The sequence below is a fragment of the Candida parapsilosis genome, contig 005806, assembly GCF_000182765.1.
Source record: "Candida parapsilosis strain CDC317 annotated contig 005806".
Lineage (NCBI taxonomy): Eukaryota > Fungi > Ascomycota > Pichiomycetes > Serinales > Debaryomycetaceae > Lodderomyces > Lodderomyces parapsilosis.
In genome coordinates, this window is record NW_023503279.1 from 936,528 (window position 1) to 954,352 (window position 17,825).

Below are 17,825 nucleotides of genomic sequence, written 5' to 3' on the forward strand. Positions count from 1 at the left end.
GAGAGAAATGAACAAAAAAGGAGAACCTAAACGCCGAGCGCCGAGCGTGGAGGAGAGTATCATATCCAGTTACTTTGCACGAGGACAATTGTGCTTAACGATCAAACAACCACATTATTGGTTTCAGGACCCTTAGTATGAATGCAAAGGCATCAGAAATCTAAGAGGAAATTTTGGTGTCTCACTATTTTATGCAATAGTTTGTAACACAAATATCTTTCTTGACTGATGAATAAAGCGCAACTCGATACCAAACAATAGTGGCCAATTTTATAAAACTAGAGTAACTTACACTAGACCACTGTTACGTCTCAAAATGTCAGCATAACGCTTTTGATCTACTTAAGCTTCACATTTATTGTACAATAAACAATTTGGTAAACCAAATATTTCTAGATCTCTCACTATTGGAGTTGTCAAATGGAACTGTTAACCTTCCTTTGTTGCCTACCAGCAGCTATTTCCGGGACAACCATGTCCTTCTGCTTTAATATAGTAACCCCCTCCCCTCAAACCAGTCCCACAATAACAACCAACCTCTTCACTACTCCTTTTTCAATGCATACTTTTCTGTCCACTCTTGTGCCACTTTAATGGCTTGTTTCTCATCCTTTTTCCAATCCTCAGCCACATCATTAGCCAAAGGATCATCAGGATTAGGAGCACCCAACAATGCTTGTATACTCAACAAAATGGTTCTAATCTGTAATGCAGGTGACCAGTTATCCTTCAAAACATCAAGACAAATACGACCCAATTTATCAATGTTTGGATGATAAATCTTGGTTAAAAAACGAACTTTTGGTGCACACATGGGATAATCATCAGGTAAATATAATTCCAATTGGAATATACCATTAGCATATGGTGATTGACTTGGTCCATCAATAGTAACGTTAAAGTGTCGAAGATTATCTTGTGATGGGACTGCTGTTATACCGGGTACTGGATCACTGACTAATCGTTCAGTTTCTTTAAGAATTCTTTTGGGAAGTGCAGCCATTTTGTAGGATATATATATATATATATGTGTGTGTGTGTGCGTGTGTGTGTGTGTGTAGTGATGAATAAGTAGTGGGTGATGTGTGTGGTATCTATTCGTGGTTAGTAACAGCTGTGTATATATCTTTTAACTTTTAGTATGCGTATTGATTTCGACAAATAAATTGCCTGTTTGCTTTTAACACAGTTTTTTTTGTTTTTTTTTTGAGTTTGCACACGACATGTAGAAAAGATATTTCTATAAGATTCTCCAACAAGAGAAGAGCATCAAACTCAGAACAACAACTACTTGTCATATTATAACTCACAAGTACCTTAGATTTCTTTCCCCAACTCATCATGTCACAAGGGGCACCCATGACTCACAAATTCATAGTAGGCACGATAGCCATCCTTCTAGGTGGCTACGTCACCTACAAAGCCGGATCAGATTTCCAATTTGTAAAATTTGAACCACATTCACCTGAAGAAGTAGCTCGACGTAAACGGGAGAAGATACCTACACGAATGGAAGTGTTGGAGAGTGCTACTTTGGATTTGACTCCAGAGGCTAAGGAAAGGATTGGTAAAAAGATGTTGTTGAAACAATCCCAAGAACAGCACGTGGAGAAGGAGAGGATGAAGCGTCAATTGGAACAAGAGTCAAGTTCGCCAAAATAGTAGTAGCTTTGGACTTTCATTTTATTTTGTTGGTGGTATCGAAGTGGTTGAGGGTCTCATTGTTGTGATGCTACAATCGGGAAATTAGGAAGCTAATGCGATATGTAATGATTAAGATGAGGACTGCTTGGGTTTCTCTTTTCGAGTCGGCACAGGCACAAGCCTGGTGTTGTCTTTTTGGTCAGTTCTAACAGAATGACAGAGAAGATGGCCAGCAATTGCTCACTTCTTGCAACTAGAGTTTACCAATCTTGGAATGCTCATGACACTTGGCATGTTTTTGTTTGGTAAAGAAAATCTTTGATATGAATAATGAAACTTGTTGGTGTTTGTGAAAGGTACTCAATCAACTAGAGCTACGGATTCGGTCATACATATGGGTATATAGAGAAGTGTACTGATTTAATATTCAATTCAGGTAACTCTATTATTAATCACTAGGATTTCAATTTAAGCCATCTCCCCAATTCCCCCTATGAACCACACGATACTGAAGCTTTACAAATGCTGCATTCTTTGAGAAATAGGGGTAATCAAAGCATACACTATAACAGTAAAGAACTTGTATGCACATGTCTCTGGACGGCATTGAAAATTCATTTTGTACGTCACCTTCTGTGCAAAATGTGTCTAGCTTTATTCATACCCTCCTTTTATTTTAAATTCCGATACACAGAAAATGATGCAGCGTATATAGCTTTCAAAACTCTAATTCATTGAAGGTTGAAATGCACAATTGCTTATTCGATGATTTGCGTATTCCCGTATCATTTTACTCCACTTTGGAATAAAACAATAGAAACAACAGAAAAACGAAATGTGGGGAAAAACGAAAAAAAAAAAAGGTAATGAAATATTCTTGCAATTAGGTTATGAGAATTACGACTGGCAAAAGTATATGGGTGAGGAGTCAATTGCGTTAAAACTGTGTGGCCCATTGGACTTTGAGGCGGTTACGAGATACATTGTGATTACGTCATGGTCTACACTCAATGGTAGAAGGATGAGTAATTAATTAATTAACTGAATTTGTCATTTTGTGTGCCTTTGATCAATATTTGCTTTGCCCCGCAGCAATTTGTTTTCTCTATTGAGCGTTCAACATCTTCTATTAAACTCACAAAAGTGACGACAAGTGCCACCACATTCTCGTTTCGAAAGGTGCGTACGTTTTGTTTTCTTTGTGAATAAGGCTAATGCGTTAATTTCGACAACGACCTCGGCTCAGGAGAGAGTACGAATGTGGAAAGCGTATTGTGAGAAGGCGGGGCTATTTTTAATAAAGTCACAAAGTTTGGTGGTGGTAGAACGGCGTCATTTACTTTGCATCAAGACCAAGACCAAGACCAAGAACACAATTGCGAAATGCGGAGTAACTATAATGAATAGGAGGGTTGTTCAACTCTACACAAAGGATAAAAGCCATAAACAGTTTGAGAGATGGTTAGGCAAGAACATTGCATCTGTAAGGTGAGCGATTGTAGAATTTTTGAAATCGGAACATCTCCCCGCCCCTCTTTCCTTACGATTGATTATGAGGGGTATCGGTGATAGGATGGTTATGAGTTTTTTTTTCAAAGAAAGTTTAAACTGGTCTTGATGTTCATTAGATAATGAGAGTCGAAGAGAATACAAAAACCAAAATCAATTAATTGCTTGATCTGTGTCTATACCTTTGGTCGTATTCAACTGATTCAAGCCAACGTCTTGATAAAGTCGTACAATAATGGTGTCTTTGATTGGGTGGACTCAACAAACGTACCCATGACAGTCGTTGGAGCTCATTTCGTAAAATTGTATCGTGAATAATATATCTCATAATTGTACAAAGCACCCATCTCATTGAGGACTTTTGAGACAGACCGGTTCACAAAATGCAACAAAGGTTGTTGCCATGGTGATGATGTTGATATAGACACAGAACATTATCGTTTTAGAACTTGATAATTGTATGCGCACTTCTTGCCCCACCCAAGTCTCTCATTTGTTTTGTTTGTAACGTAATATATCTATGGGCATTATTCGACAAACTCAGAAAGTTGTGTGCCATGAGCCCCACTTTAAATAGGAGTTTAGCTTGATTTGTTTGTAAATGATGCTACAAAAGGTTTCCCTCCCTCTCCTGTACAATCAGTTTCATATTGACGTCATACGGAGAAGCTCCCTACTCTCTTAATAACCCTGTTCTCGTTCGTGGCACATGTATGTGGGTTCTGAGCACTGAGTTAATTTCCCCTCTTGACTCGTTTCAATTACGAATGAAATTTAGAAACAAACAGTAAGCATCCCACTCGAATGAAAAACCTGCACAGATTCTAAAAGACTGACAATGCATGCAATTCATAAACACAGAAATGAGTTTGTAACTGTTCTGCACAAATTTGTGTATAATACGCACAAATTCTTATCAAGTGATGAAATTTCAGTACTTTTACCCAATGTGCACCAAATGGTTTTATTTTGTGTATTTGTTTATGTTTCTTCCAGATTAGGACGTAACTGCCTAATTGGGACAGGTGATTACATTTTCATTACTTGCATATGTGTGATGAAATTCTATGACATGCATAGAGCCCATTCAGCTGCCCTCGCTCATCCACTGAGATTAGAATTGTACACTGGGTGAAAAGGAAACACTTACTCGCTTAGCTAAAACAAGCTAGTGGCGTGGTAGAGTGTATCAACAAAAAACAAGACTTTGACAGTTTTTTTACTACGCCCTTAGTTTGCTTTTGTCCACCATGAAAGGACCTGTCATTAAACCACTATTTTTGTGCCTGATGGAAAAAAAAAATTTTCCAATTGCAGCGCTCCGCCCATGATGCTGTCTAGACAACAGTGAGTGATGATCATGCTCGTTTGTTTGTGGTGTGATTCATCTGTGATCTCTTGCCCAACAAAACTTGACTATGTTTTTTGTTGCTGTCGGTATCAATAATCAATTTTCGTTGTGGAGCCAACAGGATGGAACAATAGTCACTGACAGTGATTTCTTTGTTATTTCGGCTTGCAGTTATCCCATTGTCTGGTCTTAATAGAGAGAATTTGATAATCCCCAGTGAACAATTTACCAAATTTTCTCATAGATCAAACCACTCCGGCGTTTGGGCTCACATTACGGAACGGAAGTTGTATCCAACCGAAGCAATGAAATTTAGATTGTTGATCTTTTGCCCTAGCTCTTCAATTCCCACACTTCTAAGGAGACTAAAGATAGCCTTGTAGACACTATAACTGAGAAATGTTTAGTGCCTCGCTTTTCTGTCATCTCTTTTGGTTTTTAGTTTGTAAGGCTCGTTCCTGCCTAGCCACGACGTCCAAGACTTTTCAAATACACTTACTCTAAATTCATAAAGGTGGCGTTGCTGTGCTCCTCGCCTGCCGTCTAAAATTTTTTATTGGTGGTTCATGCATTTAAGCAATTATATTATTGGAGATTTCTGACTCTTTTGTTTACCAACATCCCTAGATTGGCATAGCTTTATTGTTCCCTTTGGAGTTGATGATCCTATTTAGGACGATTGTGCTTAATTAGGAAAGTAAACAATTGGCCCATTTTTCGTCTCTTTCTGAGGTGTCAATCAAACGTTTGATTCTTTTTTTTTGTAGCATAGTAATCGGTTCAAGTGTTCACAAAAGTTGTTTCCATTGTTTTACCAAGTTTGTGTGCTTTATGTAGCAGAGCTAATATAAAAATTGAACCTTTTGCATTTATTAGGAAAGCAAATTAACTAGGATGAGAGATAATGCTAAAATGTCATTTAGTCCATTACGCATAATACAATACAATTTACAAGCAAAAAAATGGATTGTTTGTGAGAGATTCTATTGTTCCATAAAGTACTATTCAATTTACTTTCCTAATTAGTCAGTGAGGGGTATACACCAATGGAGTTTTCATTTATCCCCAATTTTGTGCCCATTCGCAAAAAGAAGGTTATTTTTAACTTTCTTGAAGTATTTCTTGGCGTACTAGAGTAGAAACAAGGGATTTGATTAATTGAAGCACTGCGTATGTGAACAATAGGTATGTTTCAAAACCCTACAAATAAAGGGAGTGAAAAGGTGAGGTGGAGTATTGTTAGTCGGTTGAATTGAAATTGTTCTGGATTTCTTCATTCCTGCCCTTTCTTCACCCCCCCCCTTTCAATCGTTTCGCAGAAGAATGCTAAACGGACAATGAAGAGAGAAGTTGCTTAGGAATCGATAGTCTTTTCTTTGAACAAGCTTATTGCATTTTAACTTTGATGTTCCCATTAGTAGATCCAGTTTGGGTTCATCTCCTCTATTACAAGTGTTCTCATATCGTACCAGAATACCCATTACAGAAAAATCCTCGAAAGAACCCAATCTCAGTATAGGATTTATCGCAGAACTTTAACTCCAATAGAACATAAGTCTGGAAATACAGCTTGTTTTCCTTTTCATCCAAAAAGGTCGATATGGCGCCCAATTAGGCAAGAGGAGTTGCATGAGGTCATACGTTTGTATTGAAACGTACAAGATAAACGAACAGTTACTTTGCTATATGATTCTAGGCTACCGTTCCTTTCTATATTTGAATTTATCCAGTTCGTAATGGGAGGAAGGCTTTTCCCAAGAGCAAGGATGGGGATTGCAAAATGGATGACTTTTGGGATTATTATTGTAATGGCACTTGCTTTTTCTCCTCACCGTCATAAATGTAATAGTAGGGGAGAACAACGTAGGGCGCCTAAAACTACGAGCCATTGCTCTATTGTTCTTGATCTTGTTCTCGTTCTCGCTCGTTTAGACGACAAAGTGGAAATGGAAATTGTTATAATCGGGTAGCGGATAGTGTTCAATTGGCCTCGAGGGGGCTGTCGTACCCTTCTCGATACTCAATTGGTTGAGACGTATATCTGAAAAGCACTTAGTTAACACACCAGCCGGAAATTGCTTTGGTTTTGGTAAATTTTTTAGTGGAAAATTAACTGGTGGAGAAAATGAATGGTTATGAGCCTAACCTACAACTAAAAAACGAAAAACGAAAGAGCAAAAAAAGTTATGACCTTTCTTCCTTTCTTTGGTGGTTAGCGTTGTTGTTAAAGTTTTGCTAACAATTATACTTTGTTCATTGATCTCTACAAACCTTATGCCCTTATGCTTTGGAAATTACCTGATTATTTTTTTGCTTCCCATTCTTTTGATTTGTTGTTTTATAATACCAAATCAGAAGAATGACGTTCTTTTGTAGTTGATATAATAAATTGTGGTTAGTAGTTGGAAGCATTGCTTAAAAAGTGTTCTATGATATAGCTACTGTATCGCACTCGGCTTTTCAGTTGGTGCTCATTGGGTTTCAATTCAAAATCAACCACAAGGGAACAAGCTATTTCGGCTAGCTTTGGGTACAACTGTTCCTTCCTTCACAACAGAACCCTTTCAAAATCGACCGATGTTTTCTGGTGAACTTACTTCTTCTACCCTGTTGGAAGTTTATGCATCAAAGCTTAAAGCTTGCCACTTTAAGTAAAGATTTACCAATTAAGCTAATTTGGCCTATTTAGGAAGGTGGGCTCTAATTATTTTTTTTTAGTGCCGTACACAAAAAAGAGGAGAACAATTGGACAAAAAGCAATCTTATGAAATTTATATTGTAAAACAAAAAGAAATTGATGGTAATGTATCTTGCATAGCGTACCCAACAAAGAAAAGAATGGAAAAGACATTCAATTTCTAATTGAGATGCAGATTCTCCCAACAAAAATAAGAACTCCGAAACTTCCCAAAATACCCTTACTGTAGATACATTCACACAAGAGAGAAAGAGCTAGTAACACCTCGGTTTATTTTTGACTAGAAGTCACAATTATGTTCTTTGAACTAATTGGTGGGGGTCTAACTAAATGGTGGGGCACTGACGAGGGGCATATTCTCATGGGAAAGGGCGGGAAAGAAAGAAAAAAAAAAAAAAAAGGGTAACAAAACAGACTCATTGAATGCTGAGGAGTGGGGCAATAAAGTAGAAATTCACAATAGTAATTAAGACTCATAAAGCCATTGTAAATCAAGTCGAACAATAGAAGTAAAACATTAGGGCAGTATTTGGCTAATTTTCTTAAGTTTTTTACATGAAATGAGGGAAGAAAACAAACTATTGTTATGCTGTCTCTGCTCCAAAATTTTAAGGTGCAACTAAACTCTAAACTTCCCTAGAACATAGTCCAACTTAAAGCTGAATGTAGAAAGGAGGGCCCTCCCTTTGAAGGAAGAAACATCCAGACTTTTTCATTGTATAGTTGTAAATGCATTTTGGAATTTGGTATATATCAATTGTGGAATTTTATTGAAATGTGGGGTATGCTTATATACACTACTATTGTTTCACGGAGGTTAAGTCACTTGACATATTACATCACTTACCTATTGTAGTAAGTACAAAACCGCTTTTGAAACCTCTATGCGTTATGTGCTATATATTTTAAATCACTTATTGTGAAATAATGTTAACCCATTTGACATGTATTTTTTATTCCACAATATCATATATAGAGAGTACATTTTGATTGTACATTGCTCCTTCTAACACAATGGCAATTGGATTACCTAGTTTGTGAATATCGTCCCACTTTGGAATATACTCTCTACATACAGTTTAATTGACTTATATAAAAAATGCAAGGTAATCACGAATGATTAACGATCACACCGCTAGATCAATTACCGAAATCAGTTGCGGAATTAAGACGGGAATAGCTGCATCGCTTAGTTCATATGCATTGGAGCTTTACATTGCGCAAAGATTATACTGAATTGCTTTGTTTGTAAAATATTTCCTAATTAGGTTCATTAATTGAAACTAAAATTTTGAATGCATTGTATATATGTATAGTCTATTTGTTGAATAACCTGATTAGGAAATTTATTGGAACAATGGTCTTTGTATTGCACTTCATCTCTTCCATTATGAATGCGCGCTTACTTATTTTATTTACGTACATAGTCTTATGTTTATGGAAGACACTTTTAAGCATTATGGCATATATGGTTACAATGAACAAAAGCATTGCTATTGCCGATCTTTGAAAATATATTTCTTCTACATTTTGTATAACCAGCAAAGTCAAAGTCAAAATGCCGCAGATGTCCGACTCATCGTACCACTTTACTGACATATGGTTTATCTGTTTCCACATATTCAATCTCTAGAAACTTTCAGTAGAGCCGCCTTGTGATGGGAGATACATTTTTACTCTGCATACTTTATGAAGTAAAAACGCATGCAATTAAATGGCTTAACTTAGACGCCGTAAAAAAGAGGCAAAGGGCGAAGGAAAAAAAAAATAGAGAAGAAAAAAAATTTAAACCTAAAATGCGGTTTTTAGTTTGAGTCGATTTTGTACCATCTCACAATAATTAGTGGCTGTCTTTGTTTCTTTACTCCACTTTTTACTTGATTTGTTCGAATTGAAAATAGAACAAGCAGTAGCAGAGCCAGAAATAGAGAGTGAATCGTGGATACTGGTGCAATAATATAGATGTCCATCCTTGTTTAATTGAAGAGGGAAAACAGGTCATTCAAGAAAGGATATTCCCGATCTACCCCCTGTGTTTATCAAATAGTCATAAGTGGAACCTGGTTTTAAAGTATACCTTAATCGGAAAATATCACTACAACTAGACTCTAGAATCCTACTTCTACGGTGATGCATATCCCACATTTTGCCCCTCGCAAGACGTATTCTCTCACATGAGATTTGCTGATATGGAATCGATGCCAAGGGGAGGGGACAAGGGAGGACAAACCAAGCATGTTGCACTTAAAAGTCGCACATTTGGCGATAGAAAAGCAATGTCTCAAAAGCCGAATGACCTATTTCCATCATCTCCTACCCCTCCAACTCCTCGTTCGCAACATGGTTAGTAAAAAAGACTTAAACTATAGCATCCCCTCTGACGTAACTATATCAAGGCTGCTTAAGGTTTCGTAATCGAAAGTTTTGAGAATGTGCCTAATTAGGAAAAAGAGAAACGATGCGCATTCGAGTGGATCTAGACAGTACGTAAATGTATATCAAGCCGACGCACCCACTATCAAAGCCCAATATTACCCAATGTATAAGCCAGTACAGTCAATCCGCCTATCTCCGGTCAAAAAAGGGGCGCACCTTTATCGTTATTTCCTTGTCGTCAAAAAACAATACTTCCTCCAACCCTCTCTACTAATCCCTTCTCCCTTGGGGGTCAAAGAGGAGACAGGCACTTCGTTAACTAACAAGCCCCTCATTCTTTTTCTTTCATCATCACATTTTACCACAAAAAGTCTATTGTATCAACTCCTCTATTGTTTTTTAGTTTCATGCAAATCCAAAGTAGAGCTTTTTTTTATTTATATTTCCTAATTAGTCAATTTAATTAAACTTTAGTACCCTTTGTTTGTGTAAACTTTAATTTTGGATACTGTCTTTTTTTTTAGGACACCCTGCATCAATAAAGCACAAACCCATTAAAAATCTCCTCTTTTTCTCATGTACTGCATATAATGGGAATATGCACCTTGTTCTAATTAACTCCATTTAAATCCTATTGTTCGATTGCCCCTCACGATTGTTAGTATGAAGACTAATTTGGAAATGTATGGCAATAAAGGGTAAGTATGAAGGAATACAAAAATCAAAATGGCTTTTTAGTAGTAAGCATCAACGCCTAAATCATATAATACATCATACATATGGTGCAGAAAGTAATATGTTAAGACTATTACACAATATCGAAACTTCACTCAAAATATCATAAAATAATACTCGAGACTCAAAAGAAAACTCAAACTAATACAAAAAAAAAAACCACATCCCTGGTATAATGAATCCTTTGAAATATGGATTCAGGGAAAATCCAGAAGAATATATAACCAGAGCTATATCCACCAAGTTTTCACATTTTTTTGGATTCCCATTTTCATTCTTCTTTCTTTTTTCCTTTTCCAGTAAAAGACAATTATAAGATACCAAATACCAAAATACCAAGCATCAACTACAACAACCTTGACTACTACTTCAGGTAATTTAGTTGAAACACACCTTACAAGTCGCTTTTCGTTTATACCCACTCAATTGATACCCCCCACTGCTAGTCAGTCGCTAATTTGACGCGTTCATTCATTAACTTGATATCCAACAAAACCATACACATAAATTATTTATACAAAAATGAGTTGCAATACCGCTGCTGCTGCTGTTTTACCACCTGCCAATGGTAAGAAGTTATGGAGAGTTAAGAGATCGGTATCGTCGTCGTCGTCGTCGCATTCATCAAACTCAACTCAATCACAAACCTCAGTCGAATGTCTCAATAACTCATTGAAAATTGCTGCTGCTGCTTCTAAATTTTCCATTAGGAGGCCACCAATGAGAAGACCCAAGAACAAACCAGGTAAGCCAAAAGATTTTGTGTTTGTTGACTTGTCTCCAGTAAAGAGTGATGAGGAAGAGGTTCATGAACATACACATATGTTAGAAACTGAAGCTATTGCCGGTGTCAAAAACTATACTCCACCATCATCTGCTGTTGCTGCTTCTGCTGCTGCTGGTAACACAACTTTCACTCCACCAACTCCATTCAATGAACAATTGCCATCACCAACAGTGTCGGTCGAAGAATCAATCTTTGATTTACCTGCCTTGAATGAATATGATGAATATGATGCTTCACATGTTGGTGAAACCACCCCAACAGAAGAATTAGGTTTGGGAATCATGAACTTGGATGTTGACTGGAATCAACCACAACCAATACAACAACAACAACTACAACAAGCACCACAACAGATGGCACCACCACCTCCACCACCAGTTCCACAAATGTCCCAGGAGTACATCTCCCATCAATTGTATGGTTATCAACAAGCAATGTTACAACAACATCTCCAAATCCAACAATTGCAACAACAATTGTTTGAACAACAACAAAGAGCCATTGAATCACAAATAATATCAGCAACTTCAACTCCAGCTTTATCACAACAACCCCAATTTCAACTACAATCACCATTGAAAGAGCCATCCGTAACACAACATCAACAACAAGGACCATCATCATTGCCGGTTAAAAAGTCAAGAAAAACTGCCGGTCAGTTGCAATTCAAGACTTACCAGCCAAAACCAAAACACCAAAGATCAGCATCTGAAGCCTGTATAAAGAAACCAGTCAGAAAACCACACTACAGATCCAACAGTGTTCCATTCACACCTGTTCAACCACAACCACAACAACAACAACAACAATACAGTGCTTTGCCAATGCACTCTGCTGATTCATCATGCTCAGATGTAAGTTTGGACGACTTTATGATGCTCAATGATCAAATCGCCATGAACTTGAATTTGAACTTGAACATGAACCAAAATCAAGAAGAGCAAGTACATTCTTCATTTACTCCGGTATCTGAATACTCGGAAACCAGTGAAGAATGTGGCAATGCTGGTGCTAGTAAACCTAGTGGAATTACAGCTTGTGGGTTTGAAGAGTTGTTTATGCAAACTTATTCAAATGTCACTGTCAAAGATACTAATAATGAATTTGATTTGGGTTCTTTTGTGATTTAAGTAAATGGGTTTTTCTAACTGCTTTGAAGTTGCTGGTCAGTTTTTTCAGTTGAGGTTTTTCTTATTCAATTCGAGTTTGCGTGCGTTTTTTTTTTTGTCTGTCGTTTGTGCGGTTGAGCTTTATCTTGTTATCAATGTCATGTCATTATCATTATCAAATCATCCATTTCGGTCATCATTTCTAATTTCGTTATTTTTTTGGTTTTTTCATTTTCATTTTCATTCATTCGTCGTATTTCGGTTTTCCAGCTGATGCTGCGTTTACTACCACTGCTACTTTCGGTTTTACTCATTCTTCTTATAATATCGCATTTCGGTCAATTTGCTATTTCGGTTTCATCTTTTGCCTACTTGATTTTTTTGCATTCTTACAAAATTTTACCACGTTTTCGGTTTATTTACTCCTTTGATGATGATGATGATGATGATGATGATTATTGTATAGCTCTTGATATAAAGCTTACGTTACTTTACTACAAAATAATAATAACGTTTTACTTTTTGAAATCCTTCACTATGTAATTCTTTTCCAATGTCGCATCTTTGTCTGTTTCCAATGTCGCGAGTAATTACGTCAACTGACAAAAAAAAAAATGCAATAAAATTTATTTTCCTATTCAGGAAATTTTTTTTAATTTTACTTTCAAATGATTCTGTTTGTGGTTTGGAGAAAAATTGACAAGTTCGTCAAAGGAGATTCGGTGCATATTTGACGCAGAAAAACCAAACAGAGCTTGAGTGGAGGGAAGGCTTTGTCGGAAGCGCCAATTTTTTCACAAACGACGCTGTACTCAATTGACCATACATTTAGAGTGTCTCCCAATCTCCAACAGCCATCGGCATATAAAGCAATTTTGGTTTACTACCCACCCCATCATAAGTTTGTCCACGTATCTCTAATATCATATCAAATTTACATGTTCCTATGATTGTTGTAAAGTGCCGTGAGACAAATTTTGTATGTGATTATAATCAATTATGTAATCAGAAGAAAAAAAAATTGAAAAACCACTTTACCAAAAGGGTTTCTGCTCCATGGCAGGCCAAGGTAGACCCACCAATTCTCGTCATTTATAACGATTCTATAGACACACACTATTTAATTAGCCTTCTTATTTCTAGCAAATGTGAAGAACCATACCCCTTCGTCATCTTCTACAAATGGATAACATGTTGTTTAGCATAATTTACTTTTTTACTCAATTTTTTCAAATGGAGTGATTTACCCTTTACTTTTTGGTTTTTACCCTTGGGGGTTGGTGCAATAGTAGCGGATTTAGCAGTAGGAGACACTGAAGTTCCAGCAGTACTAGTTATGGAAGTCGTAGTTGAATTATTCTCCTCCTCAATGCATTCATCCGAACTGGCATAATTTTTTTCCAAATTTTCTTCACCTTCGTCATCATCTTCTTCACCATCACCTTCACATTTATCTTCAGGTTCAACTTCAACATACTCCACTGATTGATCAGCAACGTGAACGATGGGGATATAGTCATTGGCCACCACTGGCTCCACATAATCATCTTGGTCTTCAGTTATCATGCATTGTTTCCTTGCCTCGAGAGAAAAACTGGTGACTTTGCAATGATTGTCCTTATCAATAAATGTGTATGGAGACCATCGGGTTTCCAATCTTTGGTACAACAACTCCAATTCAGGGTTTGTTGAAATTCTATTTGCCACATGATGCCACCACTCAGTGCTTAACCCCCAATCCAGGGGCCACAATTGGTCGGGATCGTATACATCTCGTGCAGAATAAGCAAAATCCCAGTTGGGCTCAGCTCCATCATTACGGAAACTATTGGACAATTTAGTGTAATAAGTGAAGGAGTTTGTTATACTAAAGCTTTGTTTGTCAACAGCATAATATCGCCATGCAGGGTTAACTCCGCCATAGGGGCTAATCAGAGGACCAATCAATGCATGATTGAATGCATTTTGCAATTCACGCTCATTGGTCCCATCACCACCATACTGAACGATAAATGAGTCCAATTGGATACAACCAAAGAAAACGGCAGCAATCACTTTGGGGGAGAACCGAGCAATTATTTGGGTTAATACTTTGGTGGGGAGTGCTAGTGATTGATGATTCGGTGGTAAATGAGCAATAATCCATACCCGTTCATGGTTGCGTTCCGATTCAAGCAATTCATTAATCAAAAATTTCCAAACCCCGTAGGAATCAACGTTTAGTACATTCCAAAATGCATACAAGTTTTTCACATTCCAAACATTGGAATTTAATGAGATAATTTTCAATCCCAATGATGTTTTCAATGAGAACCCAGTTTGTGTGTACCTAATTTGCTTGGCAGTTTCATGGTCTATCCACCCCAATTCCAGCCAAATATCAGCTAAAAGATCAAATTGCCATTGATATACGTTGGAGTTGACGCTCAAGTTTTTCTGAGGTAATTGATTCATGGGGAAAACATCACGAGTACCAAACGTTGGAATGACATCAACATTATCTAAATAATGCTTGAGAATTTTGTAACTTGTCTCTTGAGACTTGATAATCTTATCCTTGGTCATAAAGCTTCTATCAGAATGATCTACCGTTCCACCTGTGAATATAGCAAATTCAAACGACAAATGATTTTGATGCAAGTCCCTGATACATTGCATAGTGCTGTTCAATAACAATGTTGGTGTATCGCAAGTGTATTCTCCAAATTGTCTTGCTGGTGACCAAGTGGGTTTTTTAATCTTGGTGATATCCAAGTACCGCCCCTTTTCAAAATGGTTTTTGCTATAGCTGCTATCGTAATATCCATCCATATCAGCATTTTCATTCACTGATGGTGCTTGATGTTTCAAATTTCGACTACGTGATGTACAACACAAGCTTTGAGTGCAATTGGCTTCGCCAAATACTTCATAATCCAATTGCAAATTAATATCACTAATGTGTAACACATGAAACACCTCACCACTACTATCTGGTGGTAAATAGTTTCTTGGTTTTGGTGGCCACATATTACTCATATCCACCATTGGTGTTTCAGGCAAAACATGACATTTTTTATCATGATAATAACAGAAATAATCACCATCTAATCCTGATGGATTCATCAAGCTAACCATTTTAGTGAAATCATTCCCAGTTGCAGAGTATTGATCATCAGGATACCCATAATTCATGTGACATTGTACTTCATCATGCCCCAGTTCAACACACCATGTGGAAAACACTTGTGGGACCAAATCAGGTCGTGTTAATGCCAAGAACTTGCCCACTTGCAACCTGGTCTTACACGTAAGACATTCATTTAGATCAGTGGCAGCATCGATATCATGTAGTTCTTGAACTCCTCGTTTGACAATTTCATCATCCCCAAGTGTATGATCAGTTGGTGGGTAATAATGGCCGTGTTGTGACTGTTGTGGTTGTTGTGGTTGTTGCTGTTGCTGTTGTTGGCAACTTAGACCAATATGGAGAAGCACAAGCACCCCTGTGAATATCATTTGGTGAGTTTTGCTTTCCTTTCTTCTATCTTGGATGGAAGTTTCAAAAGTTTTGCAACACTCTCCTGTCGAATATATTTTATTTTATTTTTTTTTCCCCTTTGTTTTTCTTAAGTGGTGGTGAGTTTGGGAACAATAGAATGGCAGAAAGAGAAGGGGGGACAAGGGGGCGGAACCATGCAGATGATGCTAAAGACGAAGGCAACGGCACGCTTTACCGCAATGCTTGCAAGTACCAGATAATAAGGGTTGATGAAGTGTGATGGGGCTATTTTCTACACCTTTTGTTCAACATATATAATACGTAATAATACAACTAAATGTTTCAATATAAAAAAAAAAGAATGAACAAAGCTACTAAATGCCTAACTAAACCCCCACCCCCATCACAAATACAATTTCATAACCAGCCACCAAAACACAGTCTTATTCAGAGCTTCACTAATTGAGTAATTCCTTTATTGAATCAAGTTTTTCCAAAATAGTCTTTGAACTTCCAGCATGTTTAAAATCCTCTTTAAACGTATCAGTAATCTTGTCAACCAATTCCAATTGTTGAGCATTGAAATCTAATCTAACGCGTTGAATCTTTTGCAAGTGATTAGTAACCAACTTATTAATTTGTCTATTCAAAGCTTCATTTTCACGAGCAACCGTTAAGCTCATCTCATTAGTATGTTGAAACACTGATTCCAATAAGTCAAAAGTTTGTTTCTGATTCGATGGAATTGACGCATCATTTTCAAGTTCTTGTTTTAGATTGAAAATACGCTGACTTAAAGCTGCCGAAACCTCCTCTAAATGAGAAGTAGCTGCATCTCTAGCATAATTTCCAATAGCTAGTTCTCCAGTAGATCCTCTCTTCGAGAGTCTATTTTCCTCATCCAAAGCAGCATCAACCACAGCATCAAATCCTCCACTTCCTCCTCCTGTAGTTGATGACTTGGTACGTGGTTGATAACTAACCTTGACAAGATTATTACTTTGTGATTTCAATTCCTTTATCTTATCACTCAACTCGTGTAAATCCAACAAGGCACTTTCCAATTCTTCTTGTGGACTATTGGGGGAAATATTTCTAAAGTTGTAATAGTCATCAGCATCAATCTCTGGTAAAGTTTGTGGGATTGTATGTGTTGTTCTTAAATTGCCACTAGCTTTTTCTTTACTTCTTTGTTTTTGGGCCTTTTTAACGGCACCAGCAAGTTGACGTTGTAAAGTACGAACAGTGGGAATAATGAAATTGGTATCATTATGTTCTCTAAACTTTAAATCATAGTATTTGTTTTGTATAATTTCCCATTTTTTGGTTTGACTCAATGCACGATTACCAACATATTTAAAAGGTTTAATTTCGACAATTAAATACAAGATTAATTTCACATCCTGAGTGGACAACTTAATTCTATGAGGATTCTTTATGTTGTTGATGTGAGCTAGAGCTTGTGACACGGTAGAAGTGTCCAACTCTGAAGCTGATTCTGCGTCAGTTGTAGGGGTAGATATATCCACTTGAGGTTGGCTCAGAGCTTGTGAGTACTGCAGTTGCTGCTGTTGCTGCTGTTGCTGTTGCTGTTGTTGCTGTTGTTGTTGTTGTTGTTGTTGTTGAAGCTGAAGATGTTGTTCGTGCTGAATACGTTGGTTTTGAGGTTGGCGTGTTTGTCTTGGACGTTGTCCTAACGCAGCCATTGCGGCAGAGGCAGTGGCAGCTGCAGATTCAGCAGCTAACCCTTGATAGTCAATTGATGCGTGTTGATCTGAACTAGAGGCATCTTGATCAACTGCGGGTGGTGGTGGTGCTGCTGCTGCTGGTGGTGCTGGTGCTGTCGCTCCTCTCAACAGTGGCAGAATACTTGATGTATTCGTTGACCTTTGATGGTGCAACTTTTCTTTTCCTCTAGTGTCGCGATGGGAAGACATACTTGTATAGCCAGTGTTTATGAAAGCGGAAAGTAAACGATAATAGTTCTGCTAGCAGTGAATGGCAGTAATATGAATGTGGCTAATAAACAGTATCGAGACCCTAAAACTATGCAAAAAAAAAGAAAAGGAGTGTCTTGAAATTTTCTTTTTCCCACTGTTTGGGTTTATCTAGTTTTGTCGTTTACCTGACGTCTA

General features: G+C 37.4%; 5 protein-coding genes across 5 annotated transcripts; 2 read left to right on the forward strand and 3 right to left on the reverse strand. All coding sequences in view use genetic code 12, as the record gives it.

The window, feature by feature from the left end:
- Nucleotides 1-544: 544 nt before the first annotated feature.
- Nucleotides 545-1,003, reverse strand: CPAR2_303960 (E2 ubiquitin-conjugating protein; the record flags this gene model as incomplete). Its single annotated transcript, XM_036807780.1, has 1 exon — nucleotides 545-1,003. The coding sequence occupies one exon, from the start codon at nucleotides 1,001-1,003 to the stop codon at nucleotides 545-547; it is 459 nt and encodes a 152-aa protein (XP_036664582.1).
- A 338-nt stretch (nucleotides 1,004-1,341) lies between these two features.
- On the forward strand, nucleotides 1,342-1,662 carry CPAR2_303970 (uncharacterized protein; the record flags this gene model as incomplete). The annotated part of the gene is made up of 1 exon (XM_036807781.1): nucleotides 1,342-1,662. The coding sequence occupies one exon, from the start codon at nucleotides 1,342-1,344 to the stop codon at nucleotides 1,660-1,662; it is 321 nt and encodes a 106-aa protein (XP_036664583.1).
- Nucleotides 1,663-10,835: 9,173 nt separating this feature from the next.
- AGA1 (Aga1p) lies at nucleotides 10,836-12,230 on the forward strand (the record flags this gene model as incomplete). The annotated part of the gene is made up of 1 exon (XM_036807782.1): nucleotides 10,836-12,230. One exon carries the CDS (start codon nucleotides 10,836-10,838, stop codon nucleotides 12,228-12,230), a length of 1,395 nt encoding a protein of 464 aa, XP_036664584.1.
- Nucleotides 12,231-13,385: 1,155 nt separating this feature from the next.
- On the reverse strand, nucleotides 13,386-15,707 carry CPAR2_303990 (uncharacterized protein; the record flags this gene model as incomplete). The annotated part of the gene is made up of 1 exon (XM_036807783.1): nucleotides 13,386-15,707. One exon carries the CDS (start codon nucleotides 15,705-15,707, stop codon nucleotides 13,386-13,388), a length of 2,322 nt encoding a protein of 773 aa, XP_036664585.1.
- Nucleotides 15,708-16,148: 441 nt separating this feature from the next.
- Nucleotides 16,149-17,627, reverse strand: CPAR2_304000 (uncharacterized protein; the record flags this gene model as incomplete). Its single annotated transcript, XM_036807784.1, has 1 exon — nucleotides 16,149-17,627. The coding sequence occupies one exon, from the start codon at nucleotides 17,625-17,627 to the stop codon at nucleotides 16,149-16,151; it is 1,479 nt and encodes a 492-aa protein (XP_036664586.1).
- Between the last annotated feature and the right edge of the window lie 198 nt (nucleotides 17,628-17,825).